Below are 25,997 nucleotides of genomic sequence, written 5' to 3' on the forward strand. Positions count from 1 at the left end.
CAGGGAAGTATGGAGCAGGTTATGGAGAGGAGACATTCACATATTGACTCTTGGGCCTTTTAGTAAGGGCTGGCTTTGCACGGGCTCCCAGATTTACTTTAAACAGCCCTTCCCGCTTTACAGATCTGTCAAGTTGGACATGAGGGTCTAAACCCTCAAGCGATCCCAACCAAAAGCAGCCAATACTCAAAAGGGCTGCCCCTGAGTGCTTGAGTGAAGCAGGATGTGAATCCAAGGAGCAGTACTGTTAGGGTTCCTGGGGAAAGGCAGAGGTCCCACACCAGAGGCCCTAAGGCAAGGATCTCAAACTCAAATCACCAGGAGGGCCACATGAGGACTAGTACATTGGCCCGAGGGCCGCATCACTGACACCTTTTCATATAAAGATACAAACCCCGCCCCCCCTCCGCCCCAGCCCCGCCCGCACTCCACCCCTTCCATGAGGCCCCGCACCTACCCCGCCTCTTCCCATCCCTTCCCCAAAGTCCCCACCCCCAATTCCGCCCCTCCCTGCCCCATTCCAACCCCTTCCCCAAATCCCCACCCCTGCTCCGCCTCCTCCCCTGAGCGCTAAGCGCCTGGAGGTAGGCAGAGGAGCGGGGACACGGCACACTGGGGGGGAGGGGCCGGCAGAGGAGGGGAGCTTGGCAGCCGCAGGAAATAACTCCGGAGGGGGCGGGGAGCTTGGAGGGCCACAGCAAATAGCGGCCCGTGTGTTTGAGATCCCTGCCCTAAGGCTTATCTCAGATTGCGTTTTCAGTAGGAAAAGTAATAGGACTAGGAGTCAAATAAATAAATAAAATGGAAGTCGGGGGTTCCTCAGCCTGCTTCCCCTGGTCTCTGTTTTAAGGAGGCTGTGTTCCATAACTAAACTCTTTTTAGCACAATGAAAGTCAATTCCCTGTAAAATGTATTTCAGACACTTTGGGAACAGTGCTTGAATAGGTGCCTCCGTAGGCCTCTAGGCCTCAGTTCAGCTGACCCTGCCTTGTTATGGGTTTGCTGCTGGACTCAATACATGCATTTTGATTAGTCTAATTAAAACAGAGCTCAGACATAAGTGAAGCAAACAAATCTCCATGGTTGGTCTCTGTTTCCTGATTGCCCCTGTGACCTTTAGCTTTTATCTAAGATGCAGACAAGAGCTCTCCTAGGAGATGACCACTCACTATTTTTCAAGGCAGATCTTGAACCTCAGTCTCATGAAAACACTTAGAGCTACTATCTCAGCCTTGGGCTTGCTTTCAAGTGTACGTTACATACAGTAGCCACTCCTATCTAGCATTTAAAAATGTAAAAATAAAAGTAGTAAGTAAAACCAGGGCCTGGTTTTCAGACCTAGGTCTTGCATTTGCACACCTAAATTGTGTGCATTCACTGCACTGCTGCAGTAACGCCATGCACAAACGACCAGCTCCTGTAGCTTCAGAAGCAATTATGATGTAGTGTAACACAAACATTTGTACGTGCTGTTGAAACAATTGTATCTTTTCTCATGCAGACCTCTGTAAATCTGGCCCCACTATCTCTTTCTTGTTTTTGTTATTTTCTACTTGCTGCTCTATTTATTCCTGTATTTTAGAGGGAATTTTACTCTATAATAACCCATCTTCATACTTTAATTAAAATAATGGAAATAGTCTCTTTGGTTAGACAATATTCTACAACACATGGCAGTTAGAAAAGAAAGGAAAGTCTAAGCCAACAGGACCTGCTAAGAGTAATATCCATTGAAACCCACACAAGAAGATTCCTTCTTCAGCTGTTGTAGCATGGGATGAAAAAACTCTAAAGCTGGGTATTCTGTTGTGGGGGAGCAGCAGACATTTAACCTAGTAAGGACTTCTCTTTGCCAACATTTAATATTATTCTATTTTCTTCTAGGCTTTTTACAAGAGTTATTTTTCTCTTAAGCCATTTGGTTCTCCACTCCCCATTGATATCAATTAATAGGTTAGGCACAATTTGTGCCATGAATCGAATTATGGGTTTAAAAAAGCTGTAAAGATTGATTTAATCCCCTCTCCATTTGTATTGACTTAATTTAGCTGCACTTTCCTGATTTTTCTGACTGTTACATTCACATGGGCTTAGTCTTTGTAGCCTCTTTCATCCAGTTCACAACGACTGCTGGTATGTGCACAAAGTGAATTTCTAAAGGACCGTTCATTGCACTACAAAACCACGACTACAGCCTGTCATTACCGGCCATGCAGTATGTGGGTGTATACAAAGCATCTGGCTGTATTTTACAAGGGTAACAATGTTTAAGTGCTCAGCTGTATTTTATAATCTGCAGTTTCAGAAAAATCTAGTACAAAATAAAACCTGGTTCCATGCAGAAAGGATTTTAATCACAAACCAGGTAGAAATCTGTGTGATTAAATAGTTTCCTACAGTACAGCAATATAACTGGGTAGCCTGGTGGCACAGTCGAAAGGCAACGGGAAACCAAGAGCAGGGACTCCATCCAGGATAGTAGACAATTTACTCAACTTGGAGGTTATGATGAAGTGATACTAAAATGAGTAATGTGATGGGATTAGATTGGCACTATTTAGATGATTTAAAAATCTGAATCAGAGTCCTGGTGGAGACTCTTGGAAGGGGCTTCCCTATTTTGTCAAAGGTATGAGAAGCTCTTGGAAATGTAATATATAAAAATTTAACAAGGAGTTTCGTCATGGAGTGGATATTGCACTCTGTTACTTTTCCATTGTGTAGAAATTTGACTATCCAGAAGCCTTATCAGCAGAGTGAGTTACATGTGAAATAGACTTGCATATGCAATGAGGCTTTCCAGTCTATTGGTACATAAACAATATAGGTGCCAGCTCTCAAAAGGAGTGCCTGCTTGCTTTCCCCGGGTATGCACACAAAAGGAGGCAACTGACCTCAGGCCCTTCAACCTTAAGATCAGAAGTATTCAGACACTTCAATACAAAGGACAAAGCAACCCAGCGTTATCTTACCTTCTGCAGATAATGAAATAGCCCCTGTCCTTGAATCTACCTGGAACATGTTCTCTAAGGGTTGGCTTGGAGTCTGAGTGAGGATTTTATACCGTAGATCAGCATTTGGTGTGGAAGGGTCATCCAAGTCAATAGCACTGACCCGCATGAAAGACGTTCCTGGATTTAGAAAGATCACAGATTGGGTTTGGTGGCAAAATGGTTTATCTAAAAAAACATTTTAATTCAACATGAAAAATGCTTTCTGCCACAGAATTTCAATTCTCCTTCCTTAACTTGACTCTTCCTATCTAGAATCAATTTAACTGTGTTGTGACTATAGGCATTTTATATGTGGGGTTTTTTTTCCATGTGAAGGTGACAGCGTAAGTATAGTGTGTGTAACTTCCCCTCAGTTGCTTTATTTAACCTCCCTTTGTGTAGTCATGCTAGTATACTAGTTTCTTTTGTAAACTTACATCAATTAAGATTTTAAATTCCATGGATCCTTCAGATGGCTACCATACATGATCTGGAATAATAAATGCTTTGCAGTTATGTAGTACCTTCTATGCAAGGCACTTGGAGTCCTGTACAACCAATGAGTTAAACCTCACAACATTCCTTATGATCCCCCTTTTACAGGTTCCGTGTTTCCAGCCCTCACTGTAGTTGGTGTTTTTCTTAAAGCACCGACCCCTGGAAGCATTTGATCAAGTGAGGCTCTCAGCTGGGAAAAAGTAAATGTCTAGCATGCATGGTGGCAGCAACAAGTTTGAAAATGTGACCTAAGTGCACCCTAAAGGCTCAGAAACCGGAAGGCAAATATAACCCCCTCCACCCCCACCCAGAATTATTATTTATTATTATTTTATTTTTAATCTCATGATTTTTAAGACCATCTCATATTTTTGAGGCCTGATTCAAGAACACCAGAGCTGACTGTTTTTAAGACATGGTCAGAGTAGAGCCAAGTTCTGCCCTGGTTTTACCCCTTGTGTAAGTGGGGTAAGACAGAGAGTGGAGAGCAGGAATTGGTTCATGGATTATACAATCAGTATTCATAAAGTGCTGATGTCACACTGTCATCACAGTCATTTGGCGGGTTAACAAACACAGACAGACATTGACAGAGTCCCAAGCACCTGCCCACTGACCTAGTTCCCTTCCTTCCTGGATAAGCCATAATGATGGTCCAATAATGTCTTTAAGGATCATTCCCGGGGATGAGGGTACGAACCATCAGACTCAATACTTCTGCTATGTTCCTGTTACCGTGTAGTGGGGGAAACTATGGTCGCATAAGGGTTAACAGTTGGACTAATACAAATTGGAAAATAGAATCAGGAAAATGCTGTTAGGTTAAATGCCAGTAACGCATTCAGATTGCAGTAATATAGTTCTCTGCCTGTTTTCCTCAGTCCTCAGTTTTTGTGACAAATTGTAGCAAATGACAAGTACCCATTAAAACTCATTTAGTCTTCACACTGTGAAACCTGTTACTGCAGCATGAGATTGCTTCCATGGCTCTCGCAATCATATGGAAATGCACTCCAAACTTTTTATAACATTCTACAATACAAAGAATGCTGTTGTCAAGAACCCCCTCCTGGGATATGATACAAAGCAGCACAACCAAAGCAACCCAAATGAATGCATTGAGGAAGCTGTCACACTTAAGGCAACTACAGATTTCAGATAAAGAAATTGTATTATTAATTAAGGGCCTTATTCTCCTTTATTTACACCTGCTTTACAGCAATATAAGCCAGTGGAGTTCAGTGGAGCTACAGCTGATTTTCAGTAGTGTAAATACCACGGCCTCTTACCTGCTGTCCTGACTGACACCTGTATTAGCATAAAATGCTACCTTTCTTAGATGGGAGCTTTTTACACCTCCTTCGCTTTCACTTTGCAGGGGGTGAAGTCAGTGGAGAACCAACTCAGTGTTTAACCTAGACCCTCTTAGGGTATGCTGGGCAAGGACGAGCAGTGTTTTTAAAAGGGTGCTTGCTAACATGTTTTAAAACTTTACTGTAGATAGGATAAGATGTGTTTTAACACACATTAGCAGATAGAAGCAACCCATTAAACTCCCCCTTTGGGGTTCACCTCAACCGGCTAACATTAAAATACAACTTGCCCTGTCACCACTTGAAGCTTAAAATGTGATTTATTTTTTTTTAATCTTCTCAAGACTCATCCTTATGTAGAGGAGCCAGAAGTGTAAGTTAAAATAGGGTGGGGGATTACCCCTACTTAGACCTCTTTGGCCTTGTTAGAGTGGATGTAGGTAGTGCTAAGGGAGTCTGTTAGTGTAAGGGAACTCACCTTACACATCTTTTCTGATCTTGGCCTCTCTATGGTACTGGGTGAGCAATTTAGGCCTAAGTGTTCAGAAGTGTCCACTAATGTTGGATACCTCAGTTCAAGGTGCCCAATTTGAGACACTTACCCACTGTGCCTTGGTTTCACTCAGCTTTTCCACAGGGGCATTGTGAGGTTTAATGTTTGTGAAGCATGTTGAGATCATCAGCTGAGAGGCTGTAAGTGCAAAGTACCTCAGCATCTACCACAAGATATCACAGCTCAGGAGATGTCCCAGAGCAACTTGCATGTACTCAGTGGAGATGCTGAGCCAAGGGGGGGTTGCACTAGTGTCTATGAGAGCTGAGTTTGGCCCCTGTGTCATAGAATCATAGAAATTTAGGGCTAGAAGGGACTTCAAGAAGTCATCTAGTTCAGCCCCTTGTTATCTCATGCCATCATGACATATCAGTTGGAAGATACCTCATTTCACTGAGGTGCCTGACTTTGGAGGGAGTAAATTTTCAGGAAACCTTTCTCTGTGTTTGATAGCCTAGATCACATTCAAATGTCTTTGTTGACATGAGGACTTAGATGCACAGGCAGATTGATTTGATGGTTTAACCATGTCAAACTTTCTGACTTCCTGTAGGAAAGCCCTGAAATTACCTTGGGTTCCATTTTAAAAACATTCTCTTTATGACTTTAGGCTCAGCTAGGCAATAATGTTTGTTGTTTAAAAATATGTTGTGAATTTTATCTATAAAACTAATGATAGAACAGTCTAGCTTCTAAGATAGGCTCCTTTTAGCCTGCTTATCTCCTCCCTGACATTTCACTACTGAGCATCAGTGATCGGGAAGCTTTGTACTGTGCAAAAGGCTATGGAACAAGCAATCACATGGTTTCTATATTTTCTCTCTTGTTTACTGCATATATAGCAGCCAAATGACAAATGAAAAGAATGTGCTAATCCCAAAGAGAAAGGCACTCAGCTTCTCACATCCACACGTATGGTTATGGTTATCTCTGAGGAGGGAAGCCATTTTGTACTTGTTCATTTTCCCTCTAGCCCACTCGTCCTCAGAGAGCAGATAATCTCTGAGTTGTTTCTAATATAAACATGATACAATTTATATAAATGGATGGATGGTCTTAAAAATGGAACATTTCATCAAATGTGCCAAGATTAGCATACACATTGTATAAAAACCTTGGCATGAGTCAAGGGGCGGAGGCAAGTAAAAATGAAATAGATCTTTATAGAAAGGAGTCAGGGAGTCACTGTTACCTTGCTTTGTCCCTTTGCTAAGAATTCCAGAGAACGTATCCTCGGTCAAGACTGGCATGTTGTCATTTTCATCTTTTACTGCTATTGTTATGGTTACAGGGTTAAAAACCAGCTGCTTGTCTTCATCTTTTACAGTCACCTGATTTTAAAAGAACATGTATTTCAATAGTACTCATTTGCACATGCTGCCTTTTAAGGTTAGTGTGAGGGTATGTGTACTGTTTCTGTAAATCTATAACGAGAAGCCAAGAGGGAGGGGTGCTGAGGAAGGTTCTAGGCAGAAGCAGTGGAAAACTAGACTAGGGTTAGGGATAATGCTATTTTATTTAAAGTTCCTTATTCAGTGTTAGAAGAAAGTTGTGATTCTTTACTGTTGTCACATGACAGTAAGATTAATATACCCTGTGTATACACCAGCCAGCTATGATTTCTTAGTGACAAATGTGCTGCTCATTGTGGCCATCTCTAACTTCACTGCAAAAGTGGGGAATGGACCCAAATCCTCCTGCACTGAAGGAACAGGCTACTAGCCCTTGAACTGATGGAGAATCACCATTAGCTATTAGCAGTAAGGGATCTATGACTCTCAGACCAGTTCTCATTCTATCCAGTAGAGGGCAATACTCAAAATGCAGCAGAAAGAAACAAAACATAATATATAGGTTTATATGATAAAGAATGGTGACCTCTGGCTCAGGCCTCACCTGGCCTCAGTGCTGACATAGGTAATATGCCTCTGGTGGCTGTGGGGAGAGGTTGATCAGAGACAGCTCCTGTACTTCTTTTTGTGAGGATGCAGAATACACTGCTCTTCTGTTCACTTAGGTCCCCAGCCAGTGCAGAAGGGGTATGGGAGAATAGCCTTGCCTTCACTCCACACTCCCAGGCCTTTCAGGGTATTTTGCACCACAGTCACTAGTGCTAACAGCCCCTCAGCACTAGCATAAGTTAGGGGACTGTGGTTGTTCCTGACCAGGTGAACAATGGGAGGGAGTTTCTTGCACCCTCTTCTGCACCCAGACAGGGCTAGCCACAATCTTGCCCCATGGGTTGTCCAGAAAGAAGGTTGTGTGGACAGACAACCCGATATCTGTATTTAAATGGCATTCCCATTTCATATGCAGAAAACAGCCCAGCTCTTTTACTGCTGGGCAGTCTATTGACATGATTGTCTAACTTCAGTTTGTCACAAATACACAAAAACATCACCAAATCCATGCGTGGGAAAAAGTACATTCTCTGCCCTACAGAAAACAGGCTTATGCATCAGCCACACTGGGAGGAGGTTTCTAGATCAGGGTTGAGAGCATTAGAACAGCAGTGAGGGATGTTAGATACTTATAATAAATCTGAAGAAGGATAAATAGAAACTCGTGTTAGGAGTAGGTACTGCGCCTTTAAGAGCAGAGCACATGTTAGAGAGAAGGGGATTGGGCCAAGAAGAACCAGCTGGAAGCAGTCCAGATGGTTTCTTAGGAAAGTCTAGATATGGTACTGAGCTACTGTAACTCCTGTAGAATTCAGTGGAAGTTGTCGGTTCTCAATAGGTGCTCAGTAAACCTCCAGATCTGGCCCAAGCTGCTGTAAAAGGTGGTACAAAGTAAACTCATTGTGCCAGTAATCAGAGTATTAATGCACAGTGCACTAATGCAGTTTTGTAAGGCTCAGCGTGTAAACAGGACTCTGTACATAAGCTTTACTTTGTGTAAATGCTGAATCAACTGGAGCAGACTAGATCTAATGCATTTAGTCTGTAAACCTTGGATTCAAAGAACAGTGACAGACCTCCATGGAGTCAAAAACAAGGCGGACACAGTCTCCGCCCCAAAGCCCAGGGCCATTAGTTATTAAATTCAAATTTAGGCACCTAAATGAATGGCCGAAATGATTTCAGAGGAGCTGAGAGCACCCATAGCTTCTGTTGATTTCCATGGGAGTTTGCCAGTGTAAGGACTGAATAAAAACTGAGGGAAGGTCTTAGGAGTTGGTCCTTGAGTTTTTTCCTTTTGGTCTCTGGCAATATTTACTTCCAACAGAACAAATGACAATGGCATTAGACAGCTGCGGGAGGGGGGTGTAGTAGGGCAGTGAGATGAGATGGGGCTTGTGCCATCGGTGTGTGCCATACCTGAAGAGTGTAGAAAGCTTGTTTCTCCCGGTCCAGGGGTCTAGTGACGTAGAGAATGCCAGACTCTGGATCTATTCCAAATAGGCCTTCTTCATTTCCAGCCAACTGAATGTCAGCCTCACCATTGAGCGTGTTGTTTATCTGAAGTTGGAAATCAGGTGATTAAGGGAGTATGTTAGTGCAAAGCAAAAGAGGAGAAAACATTTTACTCCTAATAGATGCATCTTATTTACCATTTGGGGCTTCACAGCTACTAATGCTCAAAGCGCAATGCCTGCCATTTGTAATAGCTGGCCACCAAGGGCCATTAATTCTTCTTGGTTCATGCTCAGATTCCATGGATACTAATGTGAGATCACCACTAGGCGTGGCCCAAACAGCACAACACATCTGTGGAGTAGACAGAAGATGGGGAGGTCTTTTACCACTGGATACCTGGAGAGTATTGTCATCTGGAAGTGACATTTGTCTCTGGGAGAGGTTTGAATCCCCAGGTTCCACTTTCAAAACGGGAGGCTGTGGTGAGCCAGCAAGTGGGAGGGCAGAGAGGCATACTGGGGAATGATGCAAATGAAGGAGGCTCCGCTCTTCTTATGTGGCCCAACACTTGACATGTATCCAGGAATGGCCTTTCCCACCATGGACCCAGAGCAATCCTCATTTGCAAAGTCATACTAGTCAGATGGGGATTCTGGCTGACGATGTTAAACAGTTGCATAGTTTTAAATTAATATTTGTTTCTAATTTCTTTTGCTTTTTGGCTCCTGTTCTGTTACTATACAAATTCTTATTCTTTATATAGAGCTGCAAGTGCACATGGCACTTTGCAACAGCTGATCTGTGTCAAATAAGTAAACCTCTGTCTCAAGAAGAACAATAATACTTAGCTCTTGTATAGCACTTTTCAGCCTAGATCTCAAAATGCAGGGCTTAAAATTTAAAGGTACAAGCAAGCACAATAGACAGACAAACACAGAGTGGTATCCAGTCATTAAGGGCCCATTCTTTCTGTACTTACTCAGGCAAAACATCCAGTGACTTTAGTGGACATTTCGCCTAAGTAGGAAATTCAGGATTAGCGCGAACGCTTCAAGAACAAGTACATTTTGTAAGTTATTTTCAAGGACGAGGCATCTTGACACACAATAAGATACTGAGTTTATTATTCTCTAATTATTCTGATTAAAAATTGAGGGGCAGATTTTCAGTCTTCAAAAATATGCCTACAAATATTTGCAGGTATATCCATTTGAGTGCATAAAACTTGAATTTCCACACACAACTGTAAAAGCAGCAAAGAGTCCTGTGGCACCTTATAGACTAACAGTTTGTTAGTCTATAAGGTGCCACAGGACTCTTTGCTGCTTTTACAGATNTCTGCACCACCAACTCGGATGCTTTAAGGTCAGCTTTGATAGTCAGTAAAGTTAAAGCCAGTATCAGCACAAAAATATGGGTATTTCCAGGCCTGAGTCTTTGGTGTCAGAACTACTTTGTCGATAGTAACAGCAGTATCACTTTCCAGAGCTGGTACCTTCTAAGTGCATGGGCACATGGATTGGTGCCAGGGACAGAGACATTTTTTAAAATAAAAATATTAAGGGCCATATTTTCAGAGGGCCTGAAAAAATAAGCCTTGCATGTGCAACATGTAATGGTCACGGGACTCTCTGAGTGTACAACTGTCCAGTTGTGTGTGAAGTATCAGAGGGGTAGCCGTGTTAGTCTGGAACTGTAAAAGCAGCAAAGAGTCCTGTGGCACCTTATAGACTAACAGTCTGTTAGTCTATAAGGTGCCACAGGACTCTTTGCTGCTTTTACAGATCCAGACTAACACGGCTACCCCTCTGATACTTCACACACAACTGGACAGTTGTACACTCAGAGACTCCCGTGACCATTACATGTTGCACATGCAAGGCTTATTTTTTCAGGCCCTCTGAAAATATGGCCCTTAATATTTTTATTTTAAAAAATGTCTCTGTCCCTGGCACCAATCCATGTGCCCATGCACTTAGAAGGTACCAGCTCTGGAAAGTGATACTGCTGTTACTATCGACAAAGTAGTTCTGACACCAAAGACTCAGGCCTGGAAATACCCATATTTTTGTGCTGATACTGGCTTTAACTTTACTGACTATCAAAGCTGACCTTAAAGCATCCGAGTTGGTGGTGCAGAGAACAGCAGCCATAAAATGGCAGTGATCTGCTTGAAGTCAATTTAAGTACAGACTGAGTTACAGAAAACACTTATTAAATGGCAGATGGTGCTTGTGACTATGAAAGAAAATGACGTTTTACTTGCTATTCTAACAGAGATCAATTATTGAATTCAAACAAGTTGTTATGAATTAAAAAAAATGCAACTATCAGTGATAGTTATTGATCCTGTTTTGTTTCAGTAATGTGCTCTCTGACTTTTGTGTTAAAATTACTTAGCTTTTATTTTCTTATACAGTTTTACCTTTTCCCCATTTCTAGGGAATGACTTTTTGGAATCTATTAATCAGAAGAATATCTATATGGCATGGGACTATTTAAAATACACATTTAACCTGAGTGACTACAGTAAATGGTGTTTACTTACAGATTCGGATCAGCATTTTTTATTTTCATCAAACATTATGGAAAGACCACACTTAAATGGATACTAGTGTAAAACCTAAGATAGACTGGATCTGTTCCATATTTCTGTGAAGATTAAGGATATGGGCCATAGAAAACTGAAACATTTGGGGTATAAATTGAAAAATTTCTATTGGAAATGCCAGTGAGGTGCCTTATGGAGTTTTCGTTTCGGACCCTCATGCCCTCATCTTTCTCTACGGACTGGGTTCTCCAGACAAACATTTCCTGTGATGCACCATGGCCAAGAAATCCTATGATATTCAGCTGGTTGTGGTTCAAGAAGAGGCAAGACTATGGTGCATTATGGGAGACATAGTGTGTCTAGGGACCCCAGCCCAGAGCGGAGAATGAGATCATGAGGCACCTGGACTAAAACTACCAGTATGTAGTCCAGAAGCATTTTCAAATCAAAATTTTCAGCTTTCAACCCCTTGTTTTTTAGTTGAAATGTTTTCAGTTTTTTATTTGTTCCTAAAAATTCAGACATTTCCATGGGAAATTTCAACCATTTTTTCCCATAAAATTAACAACAAAAAATAGAAAATTTCAATTATTGAGTTCTCAGCTCTTTAGGCAAATTAAGATCAATCGAATCTTTCCCTTTTATTGTTCACATTGAACTCCCAACTTCAAACCACGTCACTAACACAAGACATGGCTGAAATAGTTAATCACTATGGAGCAAAAAACAGATTGCCAAAACCAAATGTATTCAATTCAATATATTTTTATATGATGACAACAGCTGGTTCCTGTGTTTCCTGGATACTAGCACTTTGAGGATGGAAGAGAGCTACTAGGGATTAGAAAGCAGACAGAAAACAAAGAGTTAAATTGACTTTTTTATATATAGCAAAAAGGTCCTATTATACAACGGCCCATTGATAGAGAGTCATAGTCTGACTCTCCTCTCCATCATGCCAGTTTTGCCCTGGCATGACTCCATTAATTTTGGTGGAGATACTCCAGATTTACACCAGTGAAGATGAGGATCAGGCCACTGAAATCTTGATTAGGTCTTTAGCTGAAGTCTAAGGTATTTTACCTTTTGTCACCTTGTTGGTTGTATGAAACAGTATTTAAATTCCTACCTTCTTCAGATACAGAGGGAATGAACCACCATAATTTTCAGGTACCTCAATGTATTCTTCACTGTTGGTGGGATATATTGCAGACAACACTGGGAAAACCTGTGGAAGAGGATTTAACCTCTTAGTTTTGTCAAAAGCAAATTAAAATATTTCTTAATTTAATTTTTTTCCTGGCAACATGTCCCTTGCTTCAAGTTCATGGCCCAGATTCTGATCTCATTGACACCAATGTGACTCCATAGAAGTTAGTGGAGTTACTCTGGATCTACACCAGTGTAAAGAGATTAGTATGGGGTTCAGTGTCCTCAGACTTTTCCTAGTGAGAGTAAATGTATATGCATTTACTGTATGCACCTGTAACACCTGTAAGGTGTTACTCTAATCCGTCTCTGCTCAGATAAGAGATGTGGAGCTGATATGGAAATGGCAATCATTTTGCTATGAGTTAACAAACTAAATAGACCATCCTATTACATATCCATCTTCCTTTACAGTCACTGTCAGCAGCCTGACACAGAACAGCTAGTCTCAGCCAAGGTTCAACCTGTTTCTAGCAGCAAATAGGATAAAGTAGTAGGTCCTCATATAGGACCTGATTTTGAAAGGTGCTGAGTGCCCACAACTTCCATTGAAATCAGTGGAGCTGCGCGCTCTCAACACCTTTTAGTATTAGCTTTTGGTCACTATGATCCTAGCTCCCTAGCCTGACAACAGAACCAGAAACAGCTCCTCTTCCCTCTCCCCTGCCCTTAAAGTGATAGCTTGCAATTGCAACACAGTCCTCAATATACCACAATAAATGTTTTGAAGACCTCTTCTTTGTCAGAGCTGTCAGCTATCATGATGATGAATACAATGCCTAGATTGACTGATGTCAGAGTAGCCTTATACACTACTTTTCCTTTGTTGTATTTTATAGACTTTATGGATTCCTTCTTATATAAAATGTAAAACAGGAAAACTCTGGATATGGCTATAAACACACCTTGCTCAGTCTGTTTAGTTAATATGATGTCATCAGAACTCCTTGCTATGCATCGCACTGTTTCTCAGTACTGGTGTAGTAGTGTCTTCAGTATAAAATGTCTCTGTGAAATTGGGTCCATATGTGTGTTTTGTAATGTGTGTGTACATCAGGGGTCGGCAACATTTGGCACGCGGCTCGCCAGGGTAAGCTCCCTGGCAGGCCGGGCCAGTTTATTTACCTGCTGACACGGCAGGTTCGGCCGATCACGTCCCCCAGTGGCAGCGGTTCGCTGTCCCGGGCCAATGGGGGTGGCGGGAAGCCGCAGCCAGCACATCCCTCGCCCGCGCCGCTTCCCGCTGCCCCCATTGGCCTGGGACGGCGAACTGTGGTGAGTGGGGGCCGCGATCGGCCGAACCTGCCGTGTCAGCAGGTAAATAAACTGGCCCGGCCCGCCAGGGTGCTTACCCTGGCGAGCTGCGTGCCAAATGTTGCCGACCCCTGCTGTACATAGAGCATATGCCATCCTATAGAAACTGAAATCACAAGTAACACATTTTATTTATTTGATAACTAGAGTTAACAAATTATATATGCAATAGCAACTGAGAAAGGAAGCTACACTATTATTGCTCATTATTCTAATACAGAGACATAATAGATATAGCCAAATCTTGAACCTCAGAGAATTGTATTATAATGTACAATGCTACTCTAATGGATGGTGAATGTGTTACAAAAAAATCCAGAAAGGTACAAATGATTCACAGAACAGTAATATATAACAAAAGAAAGCCTTGAATAGGGAAAGAAAGCCTTGAATAGGCAGGGACCACTCTTATAACCATTCACAAACACACAGAACATTTCCCACTGAATACAAGAGTACTAATAACTAGAAATGGGGAGATCTCACCAAGTATGTGTCTCTTTGGTACTAATGTCTAGATATCAATACCTAACATCAAGAGATGTCAATGAAGTAAATATTCTTCCATTGGAAGTGCGTGTTTGTGTGTGTGTGTGTGTGTGTGTGTGTGTGAGAGAGAGAGAGAGAGAGAGAATATGTTTTGTCAGTGTTTAGGTGTATGTGTAAGAGAGATTTATTTTAACCTGTATAAACTCTACATCATTAACCTCCAGCAGTGTTTCGTACTTGTGTCCATACTTTTCTACTCTTGTTGGGTCATTGCCCTTATCAACCTGTTCTCTTTCTACCTAAGTATAAAACAGATGCATTAGTAAGTGCATCTTGGTCAAATGCATTATGGATTTATTGTGTTCAGAGCATTCATAATCATATTTAGCTCCTCTGCTCATGGTGTATACACCTGTGAGAGTTCACAATATGCTTCAGGAATAGGTTCAAATCAAACTTCTTCCCATGCTCCACTAATTGTGTTTGCAAAGCTGAGGGTTCTTCTGAGCCAGTAATATGGGGGGATTTGTGTCACAATATCATGGACCAAACAACATCACATCACAACACAGCACTGTAACATTATGGTTGCTAACCCCAAATTCATGGAAGTTTGTGTTCAGTTTGCTATTGCTTAGAACTCACCCTGCTCTGGGGAGACTGGATTTTAATCCTTCCCAAACCATTCACCCAGCCATACCCAACTTCATGAGTATGGATCAGTTGGTAAATGTGGCCATGATGGGGAGCTCTGGCTTCAGCATTTGTAGGTGTGGATAAGAGTTGTATTGGAAGACGTCTTAGGTAGGCTTCACAATTAGGACTTTTTTTTTTTTTAAGATACTGCTGCATATCCAGAATTAGACTCTCTGGGCCCTATCTTCTGCTGCATTGCATCTTGTGTATGTAATACCAACAGACCCCAGTTGTTGGTGGGCGGGATCAAACTTGGGACCCTGGAACTAAATGAATGAGCCTCTACTGCATGAGCTAAAAGCCGTATGGCCGATAGCTAAGGCTGTAGAGCAGACTCATTAATCTCTTTCTCTCTCTAAGTGGTCTCAGTGCCACTAGATGGGACAGAGCACCTCACCCAGGAAATGTGTGGGTTACATGTAGCCATTTACACCCGAGTGCAATATTTCTGATTTGGTAGCTTTTTACACCCACTTTGTACAATGGCTTCACTGGGTGCATGACAGTGAAGAATCAGGCCCTGCACACTTCATCTGATCTAACTTACCTCAGTGTAAACTCGACTGAGTGGGGTAGCTCCTGACTGAGACCTCATTCAGCAAGATTCTTAAGCATGTGTTTAACTTTACGCACATGAGTAGGGGGACTAGTCATGTGGGACAACTCGTGTGCTTAAAGTTAGTCATATGCTTAAGGACTTTGCTGAACTGGGGCCTTACATTGGTAAGCAAGGTCAGAATCAACCCCAATAGATGTTGCCGAGCCAAAAATGTCTCTAGACCCGGTAATAAAGAATCTAATTTCTGTTTCTTCTCTTATTAAAAGGCACAGGCCAGATTTATGGCATGAGAAATTTACCCTGCACTTTGCATCATAGGAGTTTAGAAACAATGGGGAGTGGATGGGTGGGGAATTACAAAATTGTTCTTAAAGCTAAAAGTTGTTGTTTTATTTAATTGATATATATATAATGTCAATTTTGGAGTTTAATATTGTTTTCCTCTTTGTTCTCAAGAACTATATCTGATACTTTATGATAGAATATTGTACTAGTTTACGTAGGGTGACCAGATAGCAACTGTGAAAAAACGGGACGGGGTGGGGCGTAATAGGTGCCTATATAAGAAAAAGTCCCAAAAAACGGGACTGTCCCTTTAAAAATGGGACATCTGGTCACCCTAAGTTTATGTTCATTCTGTTATAAGGGCCTTTTATTGTCTGACTTCTAGCTTATTTAGTATATGGAGTCTTGTAGCATGTACCATAGTAAAGTTATTAACATAAGCAATGCATGTATGTTCATAGAAACCTAAGATGCAATACAAACATGATATGTGTAAAATATATCACTCACTTGAATAACGGAAGAGTAGATAATCAGTAGCCAGACAGGAAACATGCATTTAGACACCCTAAAGTTAAATGAAAGAAACCTCACATGAGTTGGAATTCACTTAAGAAACAATATTCCCCCCTCCCCGAATTAAATTCTCTGTTTTGCCTCTGAAATCACATAGCAAGATAAAATTTATATGGTGAAACATGGTTATAATACATATCTGAGCCCGTTTGAAATAAAGTCAGGGACCTAGAAATATACAGGTCCTGACCAGGAAATATGTAGACTGCATACCATCTAATGTAGAACTGGCAGAAGGTGCTACATGATACAGCTGGTCACCCCCATTTTTGAAGTTATGTATTAAATCTATCTACGATTATCCATTAAATGTTTGAATGCATGTTGATAGGACAGGAGTACAAAGCTTTACATCTAACCACAGAAGAGTTTCTGAGCTAGCAGAATTAAAGCAAACTCCCCACACATTATTGTCAATGCATCTCAGCCTGGCCCTGCATGGACCCCCCCTACAGGAAAGAGGGTAGTCCTTAGCCTTCCCTCTGGCACTGCCAACAAGCATTACACTTGTGACAGTGACTTTTGTGATGCTGACACCTTTTGAGACCACCAAACCTATTTCATTCAGTTAATAATGACTTTCAATCTGTGCTGACCCGAGTCAGATTTCAGTCAGTGGCATCATAGCAGGTTCTGTTGCTGCTGCTGCTATTATTTTTGCAGTGCTGAGAGGCCCAAATCCAAGGAGGCCTGTTGTGTTAGGTAATGCTTAATTTGTAAAGAAAGAGGTGCCAGGGTTTAAGCGAAACAAAATGGCATCCTCCGCATCACATGACCTTGCACTCGCCATATGTGCAAGGTCACGCCTTGCATGCAATGTAGAATTGCATGCCTTACTAAATGCCACTGACAGAAGAAGTACTGGGGCTGTGCCTAGCATGAAAAGAGGGGCCAGGGCTGAGCACAGGGAAGCCTCAGCACCAGGGCCAGCTCCAAGGTTTGCCTGGGCAACCAAAAAACCCAGGCAGCCAAAAAAAAAAAAGCCGCGATCGTGATCTGCGGCGGCAATTCGGCGAAAGGTCCTTCGCTCCGAGTGGGAGTGAGAGACCATCCACCGAATTGCCGCTGAATAGCTGGACGTGCCGCCCCTCTCCCGAGCGGCCTCCCCAAACACCTGCTTGCCAGGCTGGTGCCTGGAGCCGGCCCTGCTCAGCACAAGTTAAGCCCTGATGCTAGGTACAGCACAAATACATAGCAGGAGATAATTCCTGCCCGGAAGATGCTGCAGTAAAAATAGGTGAGATGATGAAGGGTGGGAGGGCAAACAGTGAAGTGAAGTGACTCACCCCAGATCACCCAACAGGTCAGTAGCAAAACCAGGAACAGAACTCCTGCCCCAGTCCAGTGCCCTGACCACTGGATGTGCTGACCATCTGGCCCCTATACTTCTGATTACTCCAAGCTTCACTGAAAGATCTTTGTTTCTTTAACTACTTAAAATAAGTTTGATGTCTGCAACACTTTTTTGTTCTGGTGAGGTTCAGCCAAAGAATGGATCATCAGAAGAGCAACACAATGGTTTGATACCCCAAGACAAACCATTGTAAAGGAAGTGTCTTGCTAGAAAGCTCTTAAACTTGGAGAGCTGTAGCCCTTTTTTTTTTTTTGTCACTTAAAACAACGGAATTTTGGCCTTGTGGTTTATTGTTGTTTTATGTGTCGATGTATTTTAAAGGACCTACAAAGAGGGTAAAATATAGTTGTGCCCTTGTTGCTTCTTTCTGTTATTTAAAGAAGACTTGAAAGGAGTTCTTAAAGCACTTTTTTCTTCTTTGCTTTTCACAGCAGAAATAGGTCTTGATTCCCTGACTTTGCTGGAATGCTACTTGTATGACTGGAGAACTCGTTGGATTATAACTATATACTATAACAAGACTGAAACCTGAGCAATTTAACAGAAGAAGGGATTTTTAGTGAGGCTGTTTAAAATTTGTTTATTTAGTTTTATTAACACCTGTTTAACTCGAATTTCTTGCAAACACTTGGGAGGAAAGCTCTCTTTGTTAAAGATTCTCTTCTCCTTCAATGCACAATTGAGAAAGCTCCTACTCAAGTCCAAGGAGTTAAGTAGTAGATAAACAAAAACCAAAACTTAATATTCCTGATGTTTGTAATGAAAAAACACAAAATAGAATTTAAAAAAAAAACTTTCAAGCTTTTTTTATGCAACATAAATAATCAAAAAGAGGCACAAATATATTTTTTCTTCTGTAGGTCACCTTTAACATAATCCTACAGTATTCTTATTTTCTCTCTCCCTGAGTCCAAATAACTTGAGCTGGTAGTAGGCCTCTTACTATGCTAGGTTCTAGTTAATACTATGCCAGGAAAATACTGGTTCACACAAGCTCAACCTGCCTTAAATACATTGCTCATGTCTCACATTAATTTACTTTCAGATCCTTCAGGCAAAAATTAAGCAGAAGACCAAAACAAAGACAAAAAACCAAACCAATACCAAAACAAACAAACAACATTGCCAGGATTTCTAAGCTCTTATTTATGGTTTCTAAAAAGTTTTGCCTCCTTTCAAGGGTGAGAATTTCAATCGAATGTAAAGATTCCATGTTAATGTTTTCAATGTTCTAAACCTTGAATTCTGCTAAACAGAAATACCGTATTGGAATGCTAATGTGAAAGATTGTTATAGCATAAAGCAACAGAGAGCCCTGAAGCACCTTTAAGACTAAGTCTTAAAGACTAAGTCTTAAAGGTGCTACAGGACTGTCTGTTGCTTTTTACAAATCCAGACTAACACGGCTACCCCTCTGATGTTATAGCATAATAGCCCTTAAGTTAGATTAAGTGATGGTACTGTGGACACAAATTGGACAGATTGAGCCCAATTCTCAGTTACCTCCAAGACAGATAAAGGGGTTGCAGGGTGTAACCAAGTTGTTTTTATTCTACACGTGTTAGAAATATCAAATATTAAAATAACAAAATATTTATGAATAACAAATCCATTTCTTACCCACAAATAAATCCACTATTAGAGCATTCCAAGAGAGAAGAGGACATTTGGGCTTAACAGAAATGTTTAAGTTTATTAAAAGGGAATAAAATGGGAAAAAATTGATTCTTCAAAAGCCAGTTATGATTTGCTGTTAGGTTCAGTGGGAGAAACTTGGTGTATTTGTATCCCTGATGTACAATATTTTAAAATAGTTGACAGTTCCCAGGGTATAGGGCAACAAACCAAACAGCAGATGAATCATTTTCATTTCTTCTGTTTTTATACGTGTACTGGACGTAGTAAGTTATTATTCTATCCTTAAAAAGCAACAGAGAGTCTTTTGTCACCTTTAAGACTAACAGATGTATTGGAGCATAAGCTTTCATGGGTGAATGCCCACTTCATCGGATGCAAGGTGATACATCTGATGAAGTGGGTATTCACCCACAAAAGCTTATGCTCCAATACATCTGTTAGTCTTAAAGGTGCCACAGGACTCTCTGTTGTTTTTTTACAGATCCAGACTAACACGGCTACCCCTCCGATACTATTCTATCTTTGTTTCCTGATGCCTTTAAATCTATTATTTATCAGGGAAGGAATATTGGATTGAACACTGAGAAGAGTAATGCTAAAAGAGAAAGAACAAGCTGATAACAAAATTAATCATGAGGGCACTAATCCAGCAAAACCCTAACTCACATGCTTTAATTTAAGTGCCATTGACTCTTATATGAGTAAAGTTAAGCACCTGTGTAAGTGTTTGCAGGATCAGGTCAAATTAAATTCTTCTGCATGTTAATTTTAGTTTGGATATGTTGGCTGTTCAGTAAGTGGTAGCTTGGTATGTCCTGGTCCTGCAAACACTTAGACGTAACTTTACTCACATGCATAGGGCTGTTGAATTCAGTGGGACTATTCATGTGAGTAAAGTTAAGCAGTGCATATGGTACATCTTTGCAGGATTGGGGCCTCAGTTTCTATTTTTAATCAAATAAAGCCAAGAGCTTTACAGTAGTTTTTGTTGTTGTTTATTGCCTACCAGACATAGAAACATAGTTTCATATTTAGATCATTCAAATATTCAAGACTGTTGCAACAAAACTAATCAACAAATCTTTGCTGGGTTCATTTTCTTAATTGCTCTGTTTGGGTGCATGCATCTGTCAAAACATTCTTGCCCAAAACACAGAGCAAGAAGACGTATCAGATGCTTCCTATTCATAAGTTCATCTCTTTCCTTATTTTCGTCCCCCCTCCCCACACACACACTCTAAAAAGGGCTTTGAGATTGAATAGACCCAATCCTGCAAGGAATGCACAATCAGGTTTTATTACATCTGGGACTGCAAGGAAAATATAGGATCATTGGGTGATGTTCTGGCCCCATTGAAATCAATGGCAAAACACTCACTGGCTACAAAGAGGCCAGGATTTTACCCACTTTATTTGTTAATCATTGGTCCCCATCATGGCTGGCTGGCCCTTTGAGGCAAGCTGGGCTCAGCTTTGCCCATGATTTAGCACAGGGGTGCGCAAACTACGGCCCGCGGGCTGGATCCAGCCTGCAAACTGTTTTAAGCCAGCCCTCAAGCCACACCAGCAGCTCGGTTCCACTCCGGCGCTCCAGCCGGGGTGCTGGGTCTGGGACCGCACTACGTGGCTTGGCCCCGCTCCGGCCTGGGCACTGGGTCCGGGGCTGCACCATGCAGCCCCGCTCTGGCTGGGGGGCAGGGTCAGGCCACATCACACAGCTCCTGGAAGCCGCAGCATGGGCCCGCTCCATCTCCTATGTGCTCCAATGGGAGCTGCAGAGGCGGTAGCTTGCAGATGGAGCAGTGTGCAGAGCCGCCTGGCCGCGCCTCCGCATAGGAGCCCAAGAAAGGACATGCCACTGCTTCCGGGAGCCGCTTGAGGTAAACCTGAGGGTTCCCAGAGCCTGCCCCCATGCCCCAACCCCCTGCCCCAGCCCTGATCCCCCTCCCACCCTCTGAACCCCTCGGTCCCAGCCTAGAGCATCCCTCCTACACCCCAAACTCCTCATCCCTAGCCCACACCCCAATCCCAATTTTGTGAGCATTCATGGCCCGCCATACAATTTCTATTCCCTCAAGCCAAAAAGTTTGCCTACCCCTGATTTAGCAGCTATCCCTCACTTGTGAGCTGGCAAAATAAGAGCTAATTAGTGGTCCCAGCTGGGTGTAATGGTGCTTAATTAGAAAGGCTGACCCCAGTCAGTGGTGTTGAAGCAGGGTGAGCACGGTTTAAACAGAGATGGGAGCTCAGGAAGAACCTAGAAGGAAGTTTCCCCTCTGGGCAGAGCCTGAGATAGTCAGGCTGTCACCCACAGGGCCAGCCAAAGGAGAGAGAGACTCACAGGGAGCAGAGTAGGCTCCTGTGGGAATGTCTGTGATAGGCCCTAAATGAAGTGGGGAGATCATCAAAGGCAAACTGCAGGAGTCCCTGGAAAAAGGAAGCAGCTGGGGAAGAAGCAAGATAAGAGAGGCTCTGCAGGAGAAGGTGTGGAGGAGCCCAGACTTCAGTACTACCTGAGAAGGGCAGAAGAATTATTAGTCTGAGCATTTGATTTGGACTTTAAGTTGGATCTTTTTTGTTACTCCAGATGGGGAGTAAACTGTTGTGTGACTTGGCCAGAGGGTTGAGCTACAGAACTCCTACAGAGGGAGTGAGAAGAAGACAGTGGTTGGGACTGGCCATAACAGCCAAGGAAGTGCCCACTGATGGGGAGTACAAGAAACGAAGTTCCCTGAAACATGGTGCCCAGGCGTGAGGGGCTACCCTAGAGGTGAGGGCACATGCACGTGACAAAATTCTAAATGATATGGGATGATTTTATACTGTAAAATCTCTAAGATCTTCATAATTTAATATCTGTCAATTTACATAAATGAAAGCAAAACCCAGACCTCAAAATAGGGAAAGAGTGTGTGATGTACTGCAGCTCTGTCAAGCTTTTCTTTCCTTTCTTTTTCTAAATGGCAGTGGGTCAAAGCATAACCATCTCTCCAGTTAGACCTTGGCGATGCCCTAAGATCCAATTTAGGTCTACCATAGGTTGTCCTCTCTCCTAATGAGGAGCAACTGATGGGTATAGAATGAATGGTACACTTCATAATGTACTGAATCACTGTGAAGAGTTAATAAAGGAAGATTTGGGTGTAAGTGGAAAAAATTTAGACCAAATTCTACTCTAAAGTCAACAGAGTCACTCTTGATTTACTCTGGTGTAATTCAAAACAGCAGTGAGTTTAAGAATGGCAATACTGGGTCAGACCAAAGGTCCATCTAGCCCAGTATCCTGTCTTCCGACAGTGGCCAATGCCAGGTGCCCCAGAAGGAATGAACAGAACAGGGAATTGTCAAGTGATCCATTCCTTGTTGCGCATTTCCAGCTTCTGGCAATCAGAGGCTAGCCACCATCCCTGCCCATCCTAGCTAATAGCCATTGATGGACTTATTCTCCGTGAATTTATCTATTTTTTTTTAACTGAGTTTATTTTCTCTTTGAGTGAAAATGGACACTTTCTACTAATTATTGCAAAAATCCTCAGTATTGCCAACCCCAAATGTTCAAAAATTATGAGTCAGGAACCAAAATATTATGAGATTTAAATCGATTTATTTAGTATGTCTGAGTGACGTGCAGAGTGATGGTGGTGGTGTTTTGTGTGCCTTTTGGGGTTAATTCAAGTCACATTTTCATGCTTTTCTCTGCATCCATGAGGCCTAGAAAGCTGAGTGTCACACAAATCACTTGTCTCCAGGAGTTGGGCCTTGAAGGAAAACCCCATGTATTGCCAGACTCATGATAAAAGAGGGAGAGTTGGCAACCCTGACTCCCCTAATGCTGAATCATGGCCTAGTTCTCCTTTGTAAAGTTCAGTCTCCCATTACATTCATTTGCTGAGTTGATGATGTAACCATTTCTTAATGATTTTTAACTAAATGTACCATGCAGAACTATATTTGCAGTGAACATTCTGAGAAACCATGTTTAATTTTGTATAGATTAATTAAAGTTCCTCCTTGTCCTGGTGATGTGTACCTGATAAATCCTCCCCTTTCCACACCCCCATAAAAAAGGATTGGGTAAAAATAAAAGCAGCAATTTGGTGAAGCAGGACAGGGATATAAACTGAAGTATTCTAGCCTTGTTCAGACTTTCCCCAGACTGATGCCTATAGATTTTGGTTTTATTCCAGTTCAAAATATAGTGCTTGGTCCTGCAAACATACCAAATAGTCACAGGAGTGACTTACACAAACAGTCTTACTAGGCTAAATTCTGCTTTTGGTTACCCCATTGCACAGCATGAGTACAGCCCCAATCCTGCAAAAATTTAAACATGTTTAACTTCATACTGAGTGCGTAGTCCCACTGATACAGTGCATGAGGTTAAGCATGTTTTTGTCTTTCCAAGATCAGGACCTAAATCCACTGATTTACCTGGTTTTACTAGAAGCAGGTTTGGCCAATTACTTTAATGCTTATGCAAGTAATCTCATTGCTCACAGGAGTAAGGAGCTGCAGGGTAGGGGCATACATTTTGAAATAAAAAGGTTATTCCTTTCCCTGTCGCTGCCCAGATAGTGATGTTAAAATAGTAAGTAATATTAGGGTTTTTCAGCTGAGCTCTTTCTTGTTCATCCTTGTAGAAAAATCTAAAGCTGAAAGAAACAGGAAAATTAAAATGCTCTACATCTACTTAGTCCATTATGCACCAAGTGACCCTAACAAGCCACATTCAGTGTCATGTAAAACGTTGAAGATGTTTGTACGGTTTTGACAGCTTTCCTCACAACCCCTAAAGATGAATTAAAGGTAGTGTCTAGGAAGATGCCTAAACTTCATCACAAAGGTTTACAAACCTGATCTGGAATTTGTTCCCTGAAATAGATGTTAGTAACCCTTTGAGTCTTAGTTACACCTCTATCTTGCCTGTTTGGAAAATGAGTCTTGCAGTCAGTGAATTAAAAATAGCTTGTTGTTTCTTAAGGGGCCTTTTGAAATACGCAGTATAGAAAACCTCCCGCAATGCATGACGCTGTGAAGAAAACAATTATTCTGGCAACATAGAGCCCCCTCATTTGCTTACTCTCAGTCAAAGCCCCCATCTTTTGTCTGAGCTAAATCCAGACCCTGGCTTATGCAGCAGTAAGGGATAGATAAGCTCCTTATAACTGCATAAAGCAGCTGCACTCCAGACTGACGAATCCTTCAGTGGGTGCATGAGGGTGGGGCAAGGGGGACCAGTGCCTGCTGGGAGTAGCTCAAGGGCAAGGCGTTAATGCAAGCGACCCTTTTATTTCCTGTCCCCAACCCAAGCAGCTCCATGTGTATCCAAGCCCGCTGACTCTGCTCCTTGGGTTAGCAGGAAAAAGTAACCTCTGCCCTGGACTGGGACCAAGGCTCTGTATTTTTGAATATGGTGTTGGGAACAGGGGAGTCTGGGGTGGTCTTATACCCCTGACTGATTGCCTTCCGAGGGCTATTCTACAGCCTATTGGTCCACTTGTTCCTTCCCTGTCCATGAAACAATATCTCTGGGGCTGGGGTGAAGCCAGAGGGCTGATTGCTGCATGGACACTTGAGTCCATTCCCTGCATGGAAGCCTCAGGCTGTCCTAGCCCCCACAGACCATGTCTGTTGTCACTCTCCCCCTCCCTCCGCCCATGGTTACGCAGTGCTCAGTCAGGTTACTCAGGCAAGGGACTGTGGACTGGTTTGCCCTTGCATTTGGTCAAATCCTGAGAGCTGCTGAGCGCCCCTGACTGCTATTGACTCCAATCAGAGTTGCAGGGGCTCAGCACGTCCCAAGATTTAGCCCCTGGCTTTTTTTAATGTATGTTTCCCCTTAAATTTCTAACATGCTCTCAGCATAGTTGTCTAATTTCACCATTTTTGTGTTTACTCTTTTTTTTACCCCCAACATGGCTTCCCTTAGCATTGTGATAAAACATTTTGCCCTGGTTTTATACCCAAAGCTCTGACAGAAGTCATTAAAAGAAAAATTCCAGTTAAAACAAATGTGATTATTTTTTTATTTAAATAACCTTAGCTTTGATTTCTGATTAGTTTGCCACCTTGATGAATCACATCTAGCGCAAAACTAAAACCCTAACACACACACACACTTATCAAATCATTAAAATCAAACTAACAGTATTGGTTGGTTAATATAGTAAATGTTCAAAACCTTTACCCAAGAAAGATCTGAAGTTTATGCCCAGAATAGTAACCTTTACAATAGACACAAAGTTTCCACCCCTTCCAAAAATTGTCAGCAGGTTTTTTTCTGTTTTGACATTTGCTCGCCATCACATCCCTCACTTTAATACTTTGTTAGCATGTTTCTAAGCATATTTGCAAAACAAGAAGCTTCAGAACCTAACATCCAGGCAAAACTGCTAGCTTTAGGGGTCACTTTCAGAAGGCCAGATGTGCGACTGCCTTACCCTTGGCAAGTGGGGGACACACATCCCTTCAGTGGGACCAGCGAGAGTAAAGAGTTCACAATCTAGCTCTTAATCTTCGCAGGAGGATGAAAAAGCTAACCTATTCCATGCTTTTCTTGATAAAAGGAAAGTGCTCCTTACCTCATCATGCTGCTTGAAGGGCAGAACAT

At 42.1% G+C, this 25,997-nt stretch overlaps 1 protein-coding gene across 1 annotated transcript in view; it reads right to left on the reverse strand.

Moving 5' to 3' along the window:
• CDH16 (cadherin 16) overlaps window positions 1-25,997 on the reverse strand; it is a 65,174-nt gene extending 39,177 nt beyond the window's left edge. The window contains exons 1-6 of the mRNA XM_034788492.1: window positions 25,969-25,997; window positions 16,330-16,387; window positions 12,397-12,495; window positions 8,678-8,818; window positions 6,550-6,688; window positions 2,973-3,131 (exon numbers count right to left, since the gene is read on the reverse strand). Coding sequence (XP_034644383.1) covers window positions 2,973-3,131; window positions 6,550-6,688; window positions 8,678-8,818; window positions 12,397-12,495; window positions 16,330-16,387; window positions 25,969-25,997 — 625 coding nt within the window. The remainder of the gene's footprint in view (window positions 1-2,972; window positions 3,132-6,549; window positions 6,689-8,677; window positions 8,819-12,396; window positions 12,496-16,329; window positions 16,388-25,968) is intronic.

The sequence above is a fragment of the Trachemys scripta genome, chromosome 13 (assembly GCF_013100865.1).
Source record: "Trachemys scripta elegans isolate TJP31775 chromosome 13, CAS_Tse_1.0, whole genome shotgun sequence".
NCBI classification, from domain to species: Eukaryota; Metazoa; Chordata; order Testudines; family Emydidae; genus Trachemys; species Trachemys scripta.